Source organism: Triturus cristatus, chromosome 3_1, assembly GCF_964204655.1.
Source record: "Triturus cristatus chromosome 3_1, aTriCri1.1, whole genome shotgun sequence".
NCBI lineage: Eukaryota > Metazoa > Chordata > Amphibia > Caudata > Salamandridae > Triturus > Triturus cristatus.
In genome coordinates this window covers 607,744,718-607,764,717 of record NC_140583.1, presented here as the reverse complement: position 1 = coordinate 607,764,717, position 20,000 = coordinate 607,744,718, and the positions used below count along the sequence as shown (strand labels likewise).

General features: G+C 42.9%; 1 protein-coding gene across 10 annotated transcripts in view; it reads right to left on the bottom strand.

Moving 5' to 3' along the window:
• Positions 1-20,000, bottom strand: part of MEF2A (myocyte enhancer factor 2A) — a 707,982-nt gene that overhangs the window by 24,659 nt on the left and 663,323 nt on the right. For all 10 annotated transcript variants that reach the window (XM_085644526.1, XM_085644528.1, XM_085644525.1 and 7 more), the window contains one exon: positions 15,892-16,018. In XM_085644526.1, coding sequence (XP_085500652.1) covers positions 15,892-16,018 — 127 coding nt within the window. The remainder of the gene's footprint in view (positions 1-15,891; positions 16,019-20,000) is intronic.

Below are 20,000 nucleotides of genomic sequence, written 5' to 3'. Positions count from 1 at the left end.
TCACCTTCACCACATCACCGACACCCACAGCAATAGGGCTAGCAGCTTTACACACATCAAACCTTTGTTTTCTCTTCCACATGTTGAGATTCTTGCCAGTCAACATCCTTACAACCTACTCCCTCAAGCTGGTCACTCCTCATTCACAACGGGGTTACTACAATACTTGGTTTCCTATTCAAAAGGCACTTTACCAGTAAGAGAGTGCAGTGCAAGGCAGTACAGGTCAACCCTTTTCAAAAAATCTACTTTCCAAACCTTATTTTGTGCCTTGCAAATTTGGATAGACTCTTAACACTCTGTTGAACCTCTCGACCATCCCATTAGTCTCAGTGTATGAGAGAATTTTTTTTATGCTTTATCTCCGTTAAGTATAGAAACTCTTCCATATCCATGGACACCAATTGGACATCGTCTGTCAAAATATAATCTGGGAACCCTTCGCTACTGAAAAGATCCCTGTGAACAGCAATTACCTTACTAGTCTCCACAGTTTGCGTAATGCAAATTTCGGGCCAACCATGAGAACATATCGATTAGTACCAACACGTAATACTGGCCAGCTGTACTTTTAACTGGCCCCTCGAAAGTCCAGAGCTACTTCCTGTCATACTCTCACTGGGGCGTCCCTCATCATCATCGGTTGAACTAGTTTTTACAACTTTTAGCACTAGAACAACACTCCATGCACTCTGACACCTCTCAATTTGCTTGTCAATCTTCGGCCACCAGAAATGTAATCCGATCCTCTATTTTTTTTAGATTCCTTAATACCTGCGGTGACTTAACTGTATAAGCTTTTCTCTGACTTTACTCATAAGTATCAATATAATACCTCTCCAAAGTAACTAATTGTTTTCAAATAACTCAACCATCCGCATTCAAAACCTCAAACCGCGCTCACTCACACTCTATTTTGAGTTCTATCCTCTCCTGACCAATCTTTTATTTCCTTTATGACTTAATCCTCAACTCATCTTCGCTGACCACCCCACCAGTGACCTCACAAACTGTATAATCATTTAGGTCCAAAATTTCATCTAGCACATCAGGATCATGCTCTTTTTGTTTAGGACTCAAACGCGACATGCTACCCTGTTCTACACTCCAGGGCTAAACACCACCTTGAAACTTAAGTTTTGCGAAGCCACTACCAATTTACAGATAGTACCCGAAACCGCATCCAAGTTCCTCTTATAAAATATCTCTGAGGGATTTAGGGCCTTGTCCTCACCTCAAACTCCACCCCCAGAGAAATGTCAGGTTTTAATACTTGTTCAACCGCCCCACCAAGCTGTTATTTACCTTCGGTAACGATGTATCTGGTAGAGACACAGTCTTATGGCAGATTTTTCAACTTTAGAATGTTTCCAGGCGTCAGTCTGGATCTTTAGAATTTTCAGCAGTACCTCTGCGTGCCGGGGGACGGCGTTGCATGGCTCTGTCCTGACAATATGATGTCAATGGAGCCATACAAGACTCTCCCGGCGCGCGGACGTCAAGTTTTCTACTGTGAAACGTTTCCACGCCACAGTGCGGAGCCAGTACAAAAACCGTGAGAGAGTGGGAACGGTGTGCCAAAAAGGATCAAAAATGTTTGAAACGACAAGAAAAATAGAATGATGAGAAACATCACCATGTATGTTAGAAAAAGAGTACTTTATTCTGCAAGGGACTGAAGGGAGAGAACAGAGTACTCGCCCCTAGAAACAGTATCGCAGAAGCGAAGAGCCATGCCCTCCTATGAGGCAAAACGGCATTGGAAATGAATGTCATGACAAACGATAGGCAGTCTGCAACCACAGGGTGTAACTGTAAAGGGCAACACGACTTCAACAACATGACTCATGGCAATTTACATTTTTGCAACAGAGAATGTGCAACTATACACCCCATAAACGACCTATTGACTGTAGCAAAGTCAAATAGACCCCCAAACCAATTGACTGTAGCATAGACAAAGTGACCCAAAAGTAACAGGTAAAAATAGATGAGGGTAGAAGAACATGATTAACCCACGACACTTGAAGAACCAGGGTGGAGGAGCGTGGAAGGACATCTAACCCAACCATCCAGTTGTGAAAAAGGGTGGCGAAACAACAGATAAAACAGAATGAGACATCCTGCCCCGGAGGGAGGTGAAGTAGACCACTCCGCAGGAAGACGAAGGCCAGCTGTAAATAGGCAAGAGGGTAGAACTCAACCTGAAAAGGTTCTCGTAGAGCTGGGAGGATGGGTGGGAGTTAAGGAATCTGCGGTTAGACTGTGTCTCTACCAGATACATCGTTACCGAAGGTAAGTAACTCGTTCATCTGATAGAGACATCTAGCCGCAGATTCCTTAACTTTAGAACAGATACCAAAGCTATACCCCATTAGAGCAGGGTCTGCGACTGAACCCCACCAAGTTCCAAAGTGAACAAATCCGTCAATAACATTGATGGAAACATGGTGAGGACAGCAATGCCAGCGTGGCTGACACCAGACCCATTAATCTCTGTAAAGGAGCATTAACAAGGGGAGGCAAAGGCACCACAATCTCTCAGAGGACGGAACAAGACCTCTCTTGTCCAGACAGGGACGAAAGGAAATCACAGAACCAGACCGGTCAGTGCATAATAGAAGAAATTCCATAAACTTCTGCAAAAAGAAGTTTAAAAGAGCACAGGATCCCATGGATCCGCAAAAAACAATATCCCAGAGAAGGGACAAAACCAGAGTGAGAGCATACAAACTGTGGTGTATGCCAAAAAATGACATGTGAGGGGCCAGTTCAAGTTAAAAAATAAAGTTTATTTAGACCATTTGGTCTTTAAACCACAACTCGTACATCATTTAAAAATCTACACATTACAAAGTCGTATTCTTAAGTATTAAAAATCATACAATCCTTAAAACTTCATTTCTAACAATTTTAAAACAGATAATTTCATTTAAAATTACAAAGCACTTAGCTACTCTTAAGCCTCTAATGAGGCAGGGAACTTGTATACGCCCTGCATATATTTCCCAATGGCTATCGCAATATCTAAATTTTCCATATCAGCAAGAAGCTCCCATGCTTGTGAAAGCGCCCTTACATCATATTTTAAAAATATCGGATGAAGGAATAATTTACGGAAATTTAAAAATCTTCGACAGTCCAATAAAATGTGTAAAATGTTACATTTCAACCCTATCTTACACATACAATTGCAATCAGGTTGCATTAACCCCTTCAGTGCCCGCCCCTTTCCCCGCCCTGTGCCGGCCGTTGTATTAGCGGGCGGGGTTTATGACGAGTTGGTCTCGTCATGGGCACAGCGCCACCGCGGCCCATGACGAGACCAGCTCGTCATGGGCATTGAAGAGGTTAAAACAGATTTTATTGCACTATTTATTATGACTGGGTTAATACCAATTCTTATCCTAAGTACTTCCATTCTTAACCAGCGGTTCGGTAATATCTCTAGGTAAGGAAAGCTTATATCTTTCTCCCAGCTAGTACTCATAAATTTTACAGAATCTTTCTTACTCAAATACTCTCGGTCTATTGCTCTAGACAATTCTTTACCCTGCATTTTAAGTACACTCTTTATTACATTTATTTGTAGTGTCTTCGGGTCTATTTTCACATTCAGGTGGTCACAAATGGTCTGGAGTTTACTTCTTGTGGCCTTGGCCCACTTTCTCACTGGATTGAATTTCTTTCATGCACCATTGAGACACCTTTGTGACCTCCAAGACCCAAACGATTCCAGAATCGGAGTACAACCTGAGTCCAAAATGGCAACGAACATATGAGATAAAAAGCCTGCCACCAATCTATTTGAGTTTTAATTAAGATGGCGGGGAGATTATCGGGACCTGCTGTACGAGATAGATTCAACTTCTTGATTGTTTCTTTTACTTTCTCTACATTAAATGCTGGTTTTAACGCTTCTACACTCACTGTCCAAATTGGATTTTCTATTTCTGGGATCCTACTGGCTTTATATAAATTTCCTAGGTAGTTTTCCCATGCCGCCTCTTCCACAACACAGCTCATATTTCCCGGGGACCTTCCTGCGGCATCCTGTATCAACCTCCAGAACACTTTTATATTTTTATTTTCTATTGTCTCTAGAAGGTTTACCCAACATTATTCTTTAAAAATCCTTTTCTGCTTCCTTACTAAGGATTTATATTCTTTCTTCAGGTTGAGCAGGATCTCTAAGTTCCCGTGAACGTAACATTTCCTTTGTCCTCGCTCTATTTTCCGAATGGCCCTTTTTTTATTCTGACATACAAGGTTAAACCACCTGGGCCTTACTTCGTTATATTGTATTTTTACCTTAATCTGTTTCTTATCATTTAGATACACTCTAAGACATTGCACCACCTGTGCTATTTTATCCACGTACCATGCTACCTGATGACCTTCAACACTATCCTTCATTACATTTTGTTGAAAGCTTACCAATTTCTCAACATATTCTTCCGTCAATTTTGTAGTCAGGCGCTTTGGGTATTCCACATTTTGGGGGAATCACCCTTTCACATGTACTTGTTGACCCCCCTAAATATTCACAATACAAGGCATTATGATCACTGTCCCTGCGTTTGATTATCCGGAACGTTTTTACCATTGCGTAGTTCCAGACATGAATAAAAATATAATCTATGGCACACTGTTGATTGCCTACTCTAAAAGTCCGTGTAGCTGGTCGATCTGGGTCCTTCCTGCCATTTAAACATATTAATCCCTTAGAATCCAGAAACTTCCCTAAAGCTTCATCTTGATTGGTGGTTAAACACGTGGGGAATTTTGCTGACCCTATATTATAAGAGCTCAAAATTTCCTCAAACCAGTGATCTATCTTTCCAAAGTTTAATTTGTGGTTAAAATCACCCATTATCACCGTTATGTCACCATGCAGAGATATACAGAACCATGACTACCAAGAGCTATTATGTATGTGGATAACAGGGATACACAAAAGCAGAAAGTGTATACCGTGAGAACTACACCACACATATTCAAAGTCCCAATGAAATGTAGCATCAACAGCACGTATGCATTGGTAGTCAACCAGCCAACCATACCCAAAGGAGGAGGGATACCGGCAAAAGCTGGAGAAAGAGGGAGATGTAGAGAACGAGAGAGAGAAAGAGGGAGATGTAGAGAACGAGAGAGAGAAAGAGGGAGATGTAGAGAACGAGAGAGAGAAAGATGTAGAGAGAGAGAGGGAGATGTAGAGAGAGAGAGAGATGTAGAGAGAGAGAGAGAGATGTAGAGAGAGAGAGAGAGATGTAGAGAGAGAGAGAGAGATGTAGAGAGAGAGAGATGTAGAGAGAGAGAGATGTAGAGAGAGAGAGATGTAGAGAGAGATGTAGAGAGAGAGATGTAGAGAGAGATGTAGAGAGAGAGAGATGTAGAGAGAGATGTAGAGAGAGAGAGAGATGTAGAGAGAGAGAGAGATGTAGAGAGAGAGAGAGATGTAGAGAGAGAGAGAGATGTAGAGAGAGAGATGTAGAGAGAGAGAGAGATGTAGAGAGCGAGAGATGTAGAGAGAGCGAGAGAGATGTAGAGAGAGAGAGAGATGTAGAGAGAGAGATGTAGAGAGAGAGATGTAGAGAGAGAGATGTAGAGAGAGAGAGAGATGTAGAGAGAGAGAGAGATGTAGAGGGAGAGAGAGATGTAGAGAGAGAGCGAGAGAGAGAGCGAGATGTAGAGATGTAGAGATGTAGAGATGTAGAGATGTAGAGAGAGAGAGAGAGAGAGAGAGAGAGAGAGAGAGAGAGAGAGAGAGAGAGAGAGAGAGAGAGAGAGAGAGAGAGAGAGAGAGAGAGAGAGAGAGAGACTGAATCTGGGGTAAACACCCCTGATACTACAGCAAGGAAGAACCTTATATGCTTGCCCTCTCGCCGTGTGTATATCTCAGGACATGTATACATATATATGAAAAACAATTGAAAAATGAAAGACAAGGGGATCTCGAAGAGCATGCCCTAGATTATAGGAGGCCGCACAATAGGTATCAACAGCACTGATGCGAAGCTTAGCAGGACATAATGTCAAGACACTTAAAAAACATCATCATCCTCCCCGTCTGGAAGAAAACCTGGTCTCCCGCGTGACAGGGGGGGAATACTGACCACTACACTAACGAGGAATGAATTAGTAATACACATACACAGAGTGTCCGAAGAATGTATACATAGCCATATACAGATACTGCATAAGGACAATGAGTATCCTGCAAAAGAATACTTCCACCAATAACATCAGCAGAGGCCAGGAGCAGAAGTAATCGAGTCCTTGGGCGGCAATGAGCAGAGGGACTGGAGCCTCTGACTTGGAAGTGCACAGAGAAATAGGGCACCAGGCAACGTGCAGCAGTGATGCGTCTGGCGTAGACTCCACTGCCCATAGGCAAAAACCAGTCAGGGTCTGAGCCATAAGAGAAGACCTAAGCACTTCCCCACACCAGGGATTGGAGAGTAGAAAATACCACCAGAAAAGAACGCAGCCAGGTCAGTGGTGCAAGGTTTACCGCAGGCACCCTGTGACAGCGAACATACCCAGTGCGTTCTCACATGTCTCCGCACAAAACACGGAAAGAAACCGTTCTGGAACAGAACAACATGCCCACAAGGGACACTTGTGACGTAGGCAAAAAGAGTACATCGAAAAAACAGCCAAAGGCAAGAAATGAAGACGTGAACACGCTGGGGGGAACCAAGCGTGGCAGAAACCCCACAATACCCTGGAGAAGTCTGCTTCCACAGAGGCAGGACAGTGCTACGGACTAACCGTAGATGACAACGGATAAGGTCCAGGAGAGAGGTGGGTCTCACCAGAGGAGATGTCCCACACAGTAGGAAGAGCGGAACGAAGTGAGAAGCCTACAGTATGACCCATAGGACAATTCCCCAAAACGACAGAAGACAACCATCCTGAGAAGACTACGCAGGAGCCTTCAAAACTTCCCATGCCAGGAAGAGCAGCTATGTAATAGCCAACGAATACCCCACATAGGGTATGTCACATCCCTATAAAAAGTAAGGGACACCTCTCGAGACGAGCTCGTAGTCAGAGGACTCAAAAAGAAATGCAAAAACAGCTGGCTTGATGAACCAAATTAGGACAAAAACGGCTGATTAGCCGTACAGTCCGTCCAGGAAATAACGTCTTGAACCTATAGACTGATACCAAAAAAGCAGTAATAATACTGCAAACGAAATTAAAAGTCCGCAATGAGGACTACAAAACCATGCAAGTCATGGGAACCCAGACATGAGGCGCTGAATCGCTGAGTCAGCGTGACTGTCAAAAAGACTGACCCCATCAAAGGGCAGATCCCTAAGACGCTCCTGAACATTTTCAGGGAAACTGCCATCGCGCAACCAGGCATGGCGACACAGTGCAACTACCCTAGCCATAGCCCAACCCACAGAATCAGTAGTGTCCATGGCCAACCGAATGGAAATCGGTGCTGTTTTCCGGCCATCATGAAGTAGCCGAACCAGGGCAGCTCGAAGGCCCTCTGGAAGAGATGGAAGGAGACGCTCGACCGATTCCGAAAGGGCAAAAGTAGCTTGTGCAAACACGCAAGACGTGTTCAGGGACCGAAGGCCCAAGCTAGCGGATGCAAAGACATGGTGACCACACGACTCCAACCAGCGAGACTCCCTACAGGAAAGAAGCAGCAGAGGAGGGAAGGAGGGTAGCGAGACTGAAGCTGCCTGGAATACTAGCCTTTGAGCCCTAGAATGGAGACACAAACAGACCAGGTCATCTGAAGCTGGGCGATGACGATGTGCATTAGCACAATCCACAGGGTCCCTCGATGAGGGCCTTGCCCACGCCCCAAGAAGAGTGTCATATAATGACCTGCAAAAGGGTAGCAAGGGCTCCACCTTCACAGCTCCCTGGTGAAGTAGATCCAACAAGGGATCAGAAGGCAGAGAGACTGAGGGACGCTTCACTAGCCTCCGTGGCCATTCGAGGTGGCTACAATAAGCCATCTGTAGGGGACGGTTGTAGGCTAACCCATCCACCCAACAGTAGAGGCTCCACAGCCCGAGGATGACCAAAGGCCTGCCAGTGCCCCATGGGCACCTGTTCCGAGGACCATCGAAACAACCCTGGTGGTGGGGAGCCCTCAGAGGCCTCATACTTTTTTCCAGAAGAATAGCAGTGGACGGCACGGGCGTCGCCTCAACGTCGATGACCACCGAAGAATCGTCCACCCGGCGTCAACTCGACCTCCACCGAGATGGGGAACTGTGGAGAGGAACGACAGTGACTCTGAGTCTAGCTCCGCGCTGCAGCCGCATCCAGCGTCGGTGCAGAGAGCCTCACAGGGCTGTGCAGAGACGCCACAGGAAGGGCCGACGTCAGACTAGGATGCGCCTCTGGGCCGTGCCCCGACGTCGCAGTGACTCCAGAACCGGAGTCAGGGTTTTCGATCGGTGCCAAGGGCGAACCCGCCGGCGAAGTCCCGACCTGAGACCCTACCCCTTCTGTGGTTCCCGAAGGTGCGCAAGGGAGAGGGGGTGACCCAAAGATGGCCAGTAAAGCCTGCGAATAGGCTTCCATCTGGGTCCTAGTCACCCCAGCACCAGGAAATGGAGGGTAGGTAGGGGTCGACTCCTGGGGGCCCATCTCCGGTGAAGAAGGAGAGCAGTGGGCCTCGACGTAACGTCTATGTGAGGTCGACTACCTCCGTGACTACTTCTTGTGCTTACCAGCATCAGACGAGTGACGTCCGTGGGAACAACTCCGTGACCTGTCCCGCACAGGAGCCATTGCTCGCGATGGAGATCAGCGGCGCGATGACTCCTAATCGGCCATCCGGGCGGACAAAAACTTAATCAGACGTTCCCGCAGAGACTTTGGTTTCAACTTCTGGCAGGCGTCGCACTCCTCGGAGTGGTGGTGCTCTCCCAAGCACCACATGCAGATCTCGTAGGGATACGTCGCCGACATGTGCTGCGTACAAGTCTTACACGACTTGAAGCCTGAAGGCATTGCACACTGTTCCCTTCGAAAAGGCCCGATACAAAATCAAGCCAGAAGAACCGCTTCTCCTGAGTCCGTGTGGAGACGCGGAAAAGAAGGAAACTGACTTCCGTGCGCCGGGATGAACTTGTATGGCTCCACTGACGTCATATCTGTGGGCGACGTCAGGAAGGAGCCATGCAATGCCGTCCCCCGGCGCGCAGAGGTACTGCTGGAAATTCTCCAGATCCAGACTGGCGCCTGGGAACATTCTAAAGTTAAGGAATCTGTGGCTAGATGTCTATCAGATAGTTCTTTCTATTCCTTTCTTAGTTTTAGTACCACACTCAACCGCTTTGAGCTGGCATCGGTGATCAAAATGGTGCTGTCTCCGACATCATAACTTTGCAAAGACCGGGCATTACTGTGTGCTGATTTTACATCCCGAAAATGTGAGCGATCCATTGCTCAGGATGACGCGAGAATAAAAACAAAGGACAGACTGATGCATAGATGGCGATAACGCTCTCAATGCTATAGTTGTATTTTCTAGCATGGATTAAATTACTTGTATTGCTCTTTGCATATACTAAGGAAGAAAAACGCAACAAGAGCATTAAATAGCTCTGTCTAATCAGAGAATTTTTCCATGTGCTCCTTAATAGGTACATCACATTTCTGTTTGCTGCATGATGTCTGTCATCCACCCTCATATACAAAATCACATTCTATAACCATCACTACTACAATAGACACCCAATAATGAAATACTTTTACTTCAATATGAAAGATACTTGGATAAAAACTGGTTTCTCTACCAACGGCTACATAACCGTGCCGTCTGTACTGTTATCCTTAAAACATAGACAAGGTGGTGATGTACGACTGATAGTAGGGGCATAAATCATAGATAATGTGCTCCTAAATAGGTGCATTACATTTCTGTTTCCTGCACGATGTCTGTCATCCACCCTCATATAAAATCACATTCTATAACCATCATTACTACAATGGACAAACAATGATGAAATGCTTTTACATCGATATGAACGATACTTGGATCAAAACTGGTTTCTCTACCATCAGTTACATAACCGTGGCGTCTGTGCTATTATCTTTAAAACATAAACAAAGTGGTGATATATGACTGATGGTGGGGGCATTATTCATAGAGACGTTCATAATGGGTGATAGGACCGATGGTACTCTTTTCATTCATAGTCTCAGTTTAAAGTGGTTACATAGCCTCTCCATTCCTCAGCGGAATTGAGGCCCTGTTCAATTGAATTCATCCTATCTATCCATCTGCATTCAGTGCCTTGCAATATCTCCTCCTCTCACTGGTAGGCTGGCAATTTCAATCACCTGCCATTTAAAATCATTGGCAGTATGATTTTTCTCCATGTAATGGGAGACCAAGGGCGCATTGGGAACAGTTCTTCGAATGCGGCTCCGATGTTGGCCAATCCTCGCTTTGATAGGTTGTTGAGTCTGGCCAATGTATGGAAGGTTACAGGGACACCAAATACAGTATACCACATTTTTTGTGTTGCAATTGGAAAAATCTTTTAGCGGGTATTTGAGATTACCATGCTCAAAGGTAGCAGTCTTGAATGTGAATTCACAGGACACACAATTGCCACATTTATGGTGTCTTGTAATTTTGGGTAAACCCCATGCAGCAATCAGCGTATTAGGTGAATTCGCTTTTTTATCAGTGGCAGATCTTACAAGATGGTCTTTTATATTTTTCCCTCTCTTATAAGCAAAAAGTGGGGTATCAAGAGCCGGATCTATACTTCTGATGATATTCCAATTGCTTACTATGAGGTTACGCACTTGATTTGTGTGTGTTCCAAAAGTGGTAACACATACGATTTTGTCCATGTCTGGTTTCTCTTTGGTCTTCAATAGTTCTTCCCTTGGACAATACCAGGCTCGTTTGAGTTATCTTTTCACAAGTCTGTTTGGGTAGCCTCTATTGACTGGTTTTGTTTTGAGTATTTCCGCTTCACTCATATAATCTGCTTTATGAGTACAGTTACGGCGGATTCTGAGAAACTGCCCAAATGGCAGACCGACTACATAAATCATTTCATCAGAGATTTTGTCCCATTGCAGGATACTTATGTCAAAGATACCATGTACATGATAAATCTAGTAGACGGTATGCCATTTAATCTAGGCACTGACCTACTAGCTACTTTAGATATAACTTCATTGTACACGAATATACCTCAAAAGGAAAGTATAGAGATAATAGAGAGCCTCCTAGAATTAAGACCTAGGCCTATACAAGTACCTACTAGCTTCATCATCAGTCTCTTACGAATAGCTCTACAGAGCAACTATTTCATCTCAGATGGTCACTATTTCCAACAGTGTTCTGGCACCAGTATGGGAGCAATTTTCGCTCCAAATTTAGCGAATATTTACATGGACCATGTAGAGCATAAATTTGCCCTTAATAATGACAACATGTATCGCTCCAACATTAAATGTTGGAAGCGATACATTGACGATATTTTTGTTATTTGGAAAGGTACGGTAACAGATTTCAATAACTTTGTTACCTGTTTTAACACAGTTCAAACCCATCTCACATTTACATCTACTGTTCACCCATCTTCTATAGCATTTTTAGATCTTAATATCAACCATGAAAATGGGGCACTTAACACTTCCCTTCATAGAAAGATCACAGAAAGGAACTCGCTCCCATCATATCGCAGTCAACATCCACGAGCCTTGAGAGACGGTCTGCCATTTGGGCAGTTTCTCAGAATCCGCCGTAACTGTACTCATAAAGCAGATTATATGAGTGAAGCGGAAATACTCAAAACAAAACTAGTCAATAGAGGCTACCCAAACAGACTTGTGAAAAGATCACTCAAACGAGCCTGGAATTGTCCAAGGGAAGAACTATTGAAGACCAAAGAGAAACCAGACATGGACAAAATAGTATGTGTTACCACTTGTGGAACACACACAAATCAAGTGCGTAACCTCATAGTAAGCAATTGGAATATCATCAGAAGTATAGATCTGGCTCTTGATACCCCACTTTTTGCTTATAAGAGAGGGAAAAATATAAAAGACCATCTTGTAAGATCTGCCACTGATAAAAAAGCGAATTCACCTAATACGCTGATTGCTGCATGGGGTTTACCCAAAATTACAGGACACCATAAATGTGGCAATTGCGTGTCCTGTGAATTCACATTCAAGACTGCTACCTTTGAGCATGGTAATCTCAAATACACGCTAAAAGATTTTTCCAATTGCAACACAAAAAATGTGGTATACTGTATTTGGTGTCCCTGTAACCTTCCATACATTGGCCAGACTCAACAACCTATCAAAGCGAAGATTGGCCAACATCGGAGCCGCATTCGAAGATCTGTTCCCAATGCGCCCTTGGTCTCCCATTACATGGAGACAAATCACACTGCCAATGATTTTAAATGGCAGGTGATTGAAATTGCCAGCCTACCAGTGAGAGGAGGAGATATTGCAAATGTACTGCAAGGCACTGAATGCAGATGGATAGATAGGATTAATTCAATTGAACAGGGCCTCAATTCCGCTGAGGAATGGAGAGGCTATGTAACCACTTTAAACAGACTATGAATGAAAAGAGTACCATCGGATCTATCACCCATCATGAACGTCTCTATGAATAATGCCCCCACCATCAGTCATATATCACCACTTTGTTTATGTTTTAAAGATAATAGCACAGACGCCACGGTTATGTAACTGATGGTAGAGAAACCAGTTTTGATCCAAGTATCGTTCATATCGATGTAAAAGCATTTCATCATTGTTTGTCCATTGTAGTAATGATGGTTATAGAATGTGATTTTATATGAGGGTGGATGACAGACATCGTGCAGGAAACAGAAATGTAATGCACCTATTTAGGAGCACATTATCTATGATTAATGCCCCTACTATCAGTCATACATCACCACCTTGTCTATGTTTTAAGGATAACAGTACAGACGGCACGGTTATGTAGCCGTTGGTAGAGAAACCAGTTTTTATCCAAGTATCTTTCATATTGATGTAAAAGTATTTCATTATTGGGTGTCTATTGTAGTAGTGATCGTTATAGAATGTGATTTTTTATATGAGGGTGGATGACAGACATCATGCAGCAAACAGAAATGTAATGTACCTATTAAAGAGCACATGGAAAAATTCTCTGATTAGACAGAGCTATTTAATGCTCTTGTTGTGTTTTTCTTCCTTAGTATATGCAAAGAGCAATACAAGTAATTTAATCCATGCTAGAAAATACAACTATAGCATTGAGAGCGTTATCGCCATCTATGCATCAGTCTGTCCTTTGTTTTTATTCTCGCGTCATCCTGAGCAATGGATCGCTCACATTTTCGGCGCTCCATTGTTCACACTGCCGACGGGGAGGCTGAACTGTTTGCATATTAACGCAGCAGCGCAGTCGTTCGTGGTCATTGCACCAGGAACGTACTCGGATCCAGGAAGTACAAGCGTTACTCGCGGATATTCGTCCGCCCGCATTGCATTAAGTAAGTGACAACGCGATGCAGGCTTTGCATTACCCTTAATCCCCCTTGTTATTATTGCTTTCCTTCGTAAAAAACATTCTTTTATGGTTTATTATTCCCTTACCTTATAGTTATCCCATTGAGATTACATTAACTATGAATGTGTGGCTACATTGAGTGGAGCTTTGTAATGGAAGACTGAGCATTACAGCGGTAGCAAGAACCTCTATACATCATCGTAAAGCCAGCGCTCCATCTCGTGAGGTATCTTTATTATATATATGCAGTATTAGGACTTTTGTGCTATGTAACTCAATCAATGCCATGAGTCATTCACGCGGCAATATTATCCCTTTTTCTTTCCTTGAACACATTAATCAAGAACCCGGCTGGGTCCTCACGCGAGTCCTTTTCTTTTTCTTCTTTTTTCACTTTCACTAAGGCACCACAGCGTCACTATGATTAGCTCCTTCTTAAAATCCAGGTAATTAGTGTATAATTAAGTCCTTTTTACAGTTTCTCGCATCAGTGCCGGTATATGGGCTTTTGCTAATTCCTATTAATTTATTTTAGATGTCCCTAAATTGATAGTCCTGAAGAGACCCTACATTTGCAGAAGGGTCGAAACGCCGTCGACCAGTACATAGGACGGACCATTATCCAGCCTGCATCATTGTATATGTGGACTGTTGTCAAATTGTACTCAAATGGCCGTTCTACACAAAATTATGGAAACCCTGTACTAAGAAATGTGTTTGTTTCACAATGTATAGTCACTTTTTGGTTCCATGTTTCACTTGGGGACACTATGCACAAGTTTTGCGCTTTTGATTTAAAGAAGTGTATATACTGATTGCTGTGTTTCTATAAAAAAATCATTCTGAATATACTGTGTAGAGAATTCTTTTTGCCCCCCGATATTATAGTCCTTACAGATTTATTGCGATTGTGCAGAATTATTGCTTATACTATTTCTGTATTATCCACTGGAACCCTTGTCTTTTTCTATATAACCTAAATATTTCCAGCAGTTAGATGTCCTTTGTATTCCCAAATTCCACTGAAATACCCTATAAACTGAATAAGTTGCCCACCATAAGCTAATGAACAGATATCTGTTTGAAAAGGTTGACCAGAAAGCTTACGCTTATAGAAGTCCTTGGGTATCAAAGACATTTTAGCACCTGAATCAAATAACATGTCAACATAGGTCCCATTAACATTTACTTTATCTACAGGACCTCTTGTGTCATGTTCTCCAACCTGGAGAACAACTTCCCCACAGTGTAAATTATTGTACTCAACATCATCCTTGCTGTTTTATACAGTGGTTCCAAACAAAGGTGAACCCGAACACTCCTCAAGAAAATCAAAGCATGACCTAATGCAACTAGCTGAGAACTGCTGAAAACAGATTAAACTGAATATGTCTCCCAGAAGGATAATAAGGCCATGAAACCCTTGTCCGGTATCAGCCACGAGATTCTCCAAACTGGAGTAAAATTCCCTCTGCACTGCAGTCTTTTTGACAGATGACCAGGAGATTCTCCCAACTCGCAAAATAAGACTACAGATCCTGCATTGTCCTTGGAAAGGCCCTTCTTGCACAAGCTGTCTTCACCTATCGCTTTTGTTGAGTATACTGTTGCTGATCGGCTCCCACTCCTGTGATTTTAGCTAGGGTTCAAGAAAATGTTTCCCAATGTGTCTTGGTCCCATCCAATTGCTATACTAGTTTGCTTGCAGCCCAACTCACCTTTCGAACACGGTTCACCTAAAAAAGACCCATATTTGGATTTAGAAGATATGTCCACTTTGTGTATGCCCCAACAATTACATTGGCTTAAACTGAAACTCCTGACAAACTAGGGCTGAATTTGAATGAAGATAGGTACACCTATTTTAATTGCTTTTGCTGGCCCACTTCAAACAAGCACTGTTGTGAATACTACTATTTTAGATAAACATTCTTGTGTGGCACTTTGGTACATTTGTTTTTTTTAACTGTACTGCAATCAGGCTTGTTAATTCCTGCGTCCCACTAACGAGTGGACTAAACACTTGTGATCAGACGCAAATCCTAAAGGTGAGCGCACAGTACTTCAAGGAAGCTATTGCCATTTCTCAGATTTTTAAACAGCTGGATTAGGGTGTTGTGGGAACTCATCTAAAGTATAAGTAAGCATTCTCCAAGGATGTCTGCCAGAGAGTTCTTCAAATGACTCAATATACTTTTCCCACCTTACTTTGATTATCAAGGCATGCTTTATTATAAAAAGCCAAATAAAAACAATGCTCTTTACTGCCCACATATGGAACTGACATCTGATGAAGAGCTGAATTCTAACGGTGAGGTATACAATTCTGAAATGCAGTGTTTAGGTACAACACTTACACAAGAGAGTTGAGAGTGGCCGGTCCTAAATGATGGTGCTGCCAGGCAGACACTTGCCCTAAAGACAGCATCCCTGGTGAGTTGAAGCCTTGTAGTGTTGATAGATCTGCAGTGGCTAGGGAGTAATCTGAAAAGAAAGCGAAATACAACAAATTCAGATATGATCGCATGTATTTTATTTAATATATTCCAGAAAGAAATGTCAGTCAGTTTACAGAATGAGTGGCTACATACTTTTCTTCGCTGCTTTTGGTTACAGAGACATGCATTTACACAATTTATTACGAATCAGTTTAACAAATCCCTCTAGAGTGCATTCTTTCTTTGAGGACAAAATTAATAAAGAATAGCAACAAAAAGTATTGTAAAGCCTTCATTGCCGTTTACCTATACTTAGTGTGGCTTTCAGATTATAACAAATAGGAACAAAGGTAAGCAGAACACATTCAACATTATTTCCATTTCATTAATAGAAATAGTGCAGATCGTGACAGGTAACCTTTCAGGTACACAACTCATCGGATTGGACACAGAGTTAAAAAAACAAACGTACAAAGGAGTTCTGTGGGTGCATGAAGCCGAGGAGAGGCTTCCAAATCAGGACTCCTCACTGGTTCTCCTTCTCGAGCTCAGCAGCGATTTAACGTCTGTGTTCATCAGTGGGGTCCAGTACCCTAGGTCATGTGCTTGTTGCTATCAAAATGGTAAAGATGCATGTAATCAGGTACTGTGTCACGAAGGTGCAGTTCAGTGAAGCCCGGCACCATGGATGTAAAGTTAGCCTAAACATAGTTGCTATGGCATGGATAATGGAGTTAAACATGAGTGAACATAACACCTGCACTGTGCCCATTCCAGTGTATATGCATTACAAACAAACCAACCTTGTATACAGCCAACATGCGTTGTGGTTATAGTGGTCGGTGTTTGGCCGGAGTTTATTAGGATTATATACATATACTTCGGTCATAATTTGTATGACCCCTGGTCATAAATGATCATTTGCCAACTGTCATATTTTGGGTCTTAAATCATATACTCAGTATGTCATACATATTATTTTGTGGTACACTGTATGCATATCACCAGTTCGTAAATGGCAACGAAAGTTCTTTGGTTAGTTCCTTGCCCCTTCTGGGACCATCGTTTGGTTGGTCTTCAGGCCCTTTGCGTGTGTGTGTGTGTGTGTGTGTGTGTGTGTGGGGGGGGGGGGGGGGGGTAGCTTATCACCTGGGGTTAGGCCCCAAATTGCTACCATGTCAGTCTCATTTCTGCCCTGCCGCCTGGTAGGGTCTGGGCTGCGAGTGCCATCTTCGTTTGCTACCCCCTTTTTGGTTAGGCCAACTCACCCGGTTGTGCGGCATCCCAAAGTGAGGGGACTTATTCCTACACATCGCCCGGTCGGTGTGTCTCCATAACCAACCATTGTACTGTTACTTCTCCGCCACGCCTTCAGGGAGGCTAACGTCTTCCTGCGGCTCCACCTAATCACCTTATTTCTCTCCTTTCTCAACTCATTGGATTGGACACAGAGTTTAAAACAAAGGAGTTCAGTGGGTGCATGAAGCAGAGGAGAGGCTTCCAAATTAGGACTCCTCACCGTTACTCCTTCTCGAGCTCAGCAGCGATTCAACTTCTGTGTACATCAGTGAGGCCCAGTACCCTAGGTCAAGTGCTTGTTGCTATCCAAATGGTAAAGATACATGTAATCAGGTACTGTGTCACGAAGGTGCGGTTTAGTGAAGTCCAGCATCATGGATGTGAAGTTAGCTCAACACAGGCAGCGCAGAATGCATGTAAAGCCTAAACACAGGCGCTATGGCATGGATAATGGAGTTAAACATGAGTGAACAGAGACATCGTAGCATGGATGTAGAGATAGGGGACACATGAAGTCAAGAGTGGATAGGCACGAGTGGATAAGCACTGTGTCCTGGGTATAATTTAGATGATCACTTGGCAGGGGTATGTAAGCAAAGCTTGCCAAACACAGACAACAGCAAAGATAAAAAGCTAGGCGAACACAGATGTCACAGCAGAAATGCAAAGGTAAGAGAACAGAGACAGTAAGGTATGAATATAAAACTCAGTGAAGAAGTGTACAGTGGGTGTAAACACAGACGCAGTACTATGTAGCAATGCAATGTTTTAGCAACTCAAGCTCCTCAGCTTGGCCAGTATAACTGAGCTAACAGTTGCACACTTTGAAAAAGAGGTACTTTAGTTCAAATTATGTTAGCTATTATTTGTGAAGTCAAAAGATGCTTTTTTCACCGCATCGTATCATTTGCGTCATGATCAGGGTGCTTCAGAGTATGAGACGGGATAGCAAGTCTAAATCTACGCTGGTGATGTCACTACAAAAGCGGCACCTTTGGAAATGCATTTAACAGGCAGAACATTTGGGCTTCTAGAACCTAGTATTGCACTTTAATGCTGCAAATTTGCCCCACTTCAGTGTGAGGTGGGCAACTGTAGAAGACTTCATCTCCTTTTGAATTGTTTTGTAGAATTAGTGGAAAATAGTACTGTACCCCATGGAGCGAGGCCCCTGATCATGGAATGTGCTGTCAGAAAGGCAGTTCATGCTGTTCAAAGAGCATCTGTGTGCTGCCCTTTTATTCTGCCCTAAATCACCCATTATATAACTTCCAAAAGTCCAGTTCAATAAATAAGCAAGACGTTCATAGAGAATTTGATGTGTCCTGTAAAACTTTAGTACTTATTCACTCTTTCTAAAACAAACACTTTTCACTATTCTTGAAATATAGAAACTTGCATAAAGCAACATTATCATTGCCAGGCAGCTCTGCCTGAGCAAATCACAAATGCTCCTGGCATATACATAAAGAAGGCAGGGGCTTACAGCCCAGTGGGCTCTAAGAGGTGCCTGGAAGGCTTAAGCGAAGAGTTTAGGTGGGGTGCTTGTGGTATTCTTAGTATTTGTGTGTTCTTAGTAAGCCTAGAATATAGAACTTAGAATATGGTAAGGTTGCCTAGAGATGTTTAGAACACTGAATGATGTGCAGAGGATATTCAAATAGGAGAGAAGCTGTTACTCTTGATGCTGTTGGATGAGGTTTCTTCATTTGCTTGTACCTAATAAAACCTCAATTAACTACTTCTGATCTTCCCGTACTTGATGAAGAGGCTACACCTCGACATTTTGGCGACGAGGATGGGATGTTCCTGTAACAAGAGAGCTTGATGCTACAAACAACGGTAGGATCTTCCATGTTACCTTTTAAGACCGTCCGCTGCTAGCGGCATAGGTAATTCAAGGCCTCTATTTAATGAGACTCTGCATACGCGTCTTGCCTGACCTTAAAGGCCTGTGCCTGACGCCTTTGGCCTGTTACTACCACACACAAGGAAAAGGCCTGAAACCATTATGATGTAATCACGTTCCAGGAAGAGTTCACTCACCATTATGATGTAATTATATTCCTGGAAGAGTTGTCTCACATGCATTGCCTGACCTGTAAGGCTTTTGCCCGACGCTTTGGGCCTACATAATTATTTTCGCTACTTTTTGTTAGAGATAAGTGTAACCTCATTGCGCAACAAAATTTACATTGACAAGGAAACTCCGCATTATAACAATAGTGACTGTGGATATATATATATATATATATATATATATATATATAGATATATATATATATATATATATTTTTATTTATTCATGTATTTTGAGAAATTCATCACACACATTTTTTGTGAAATGCTGTGTTCTCTCAATGAAGCTAAGCATTTTACTTCACTGGACCTAACGTCTGCATATCACCAAGTCAAACTCCATAAACTTTCTCAAGATCTTACAGCGTTTGTCACACCCTTTGGTACATTCAAGTTTGTAAGGATGCCCTTTGGATTGATATCTGCAGCTTCTGTGTTCCAAAGGGTGATGGAAAGTGTTTTGCATAATGTCAAAGGTGTAAAAATATATCAAGATGACATATTAATATATGGTAAAGATGTCTTGGAACATGATACTAGGGTAACAGATGTTTTACAGACATTGCAATCAGCTGGTTTAACACTTCCTGGAGACAAATGTAACTTTAATGTAAAAGAAATAGAATATCTAGGACATTTGGTCTCACAAG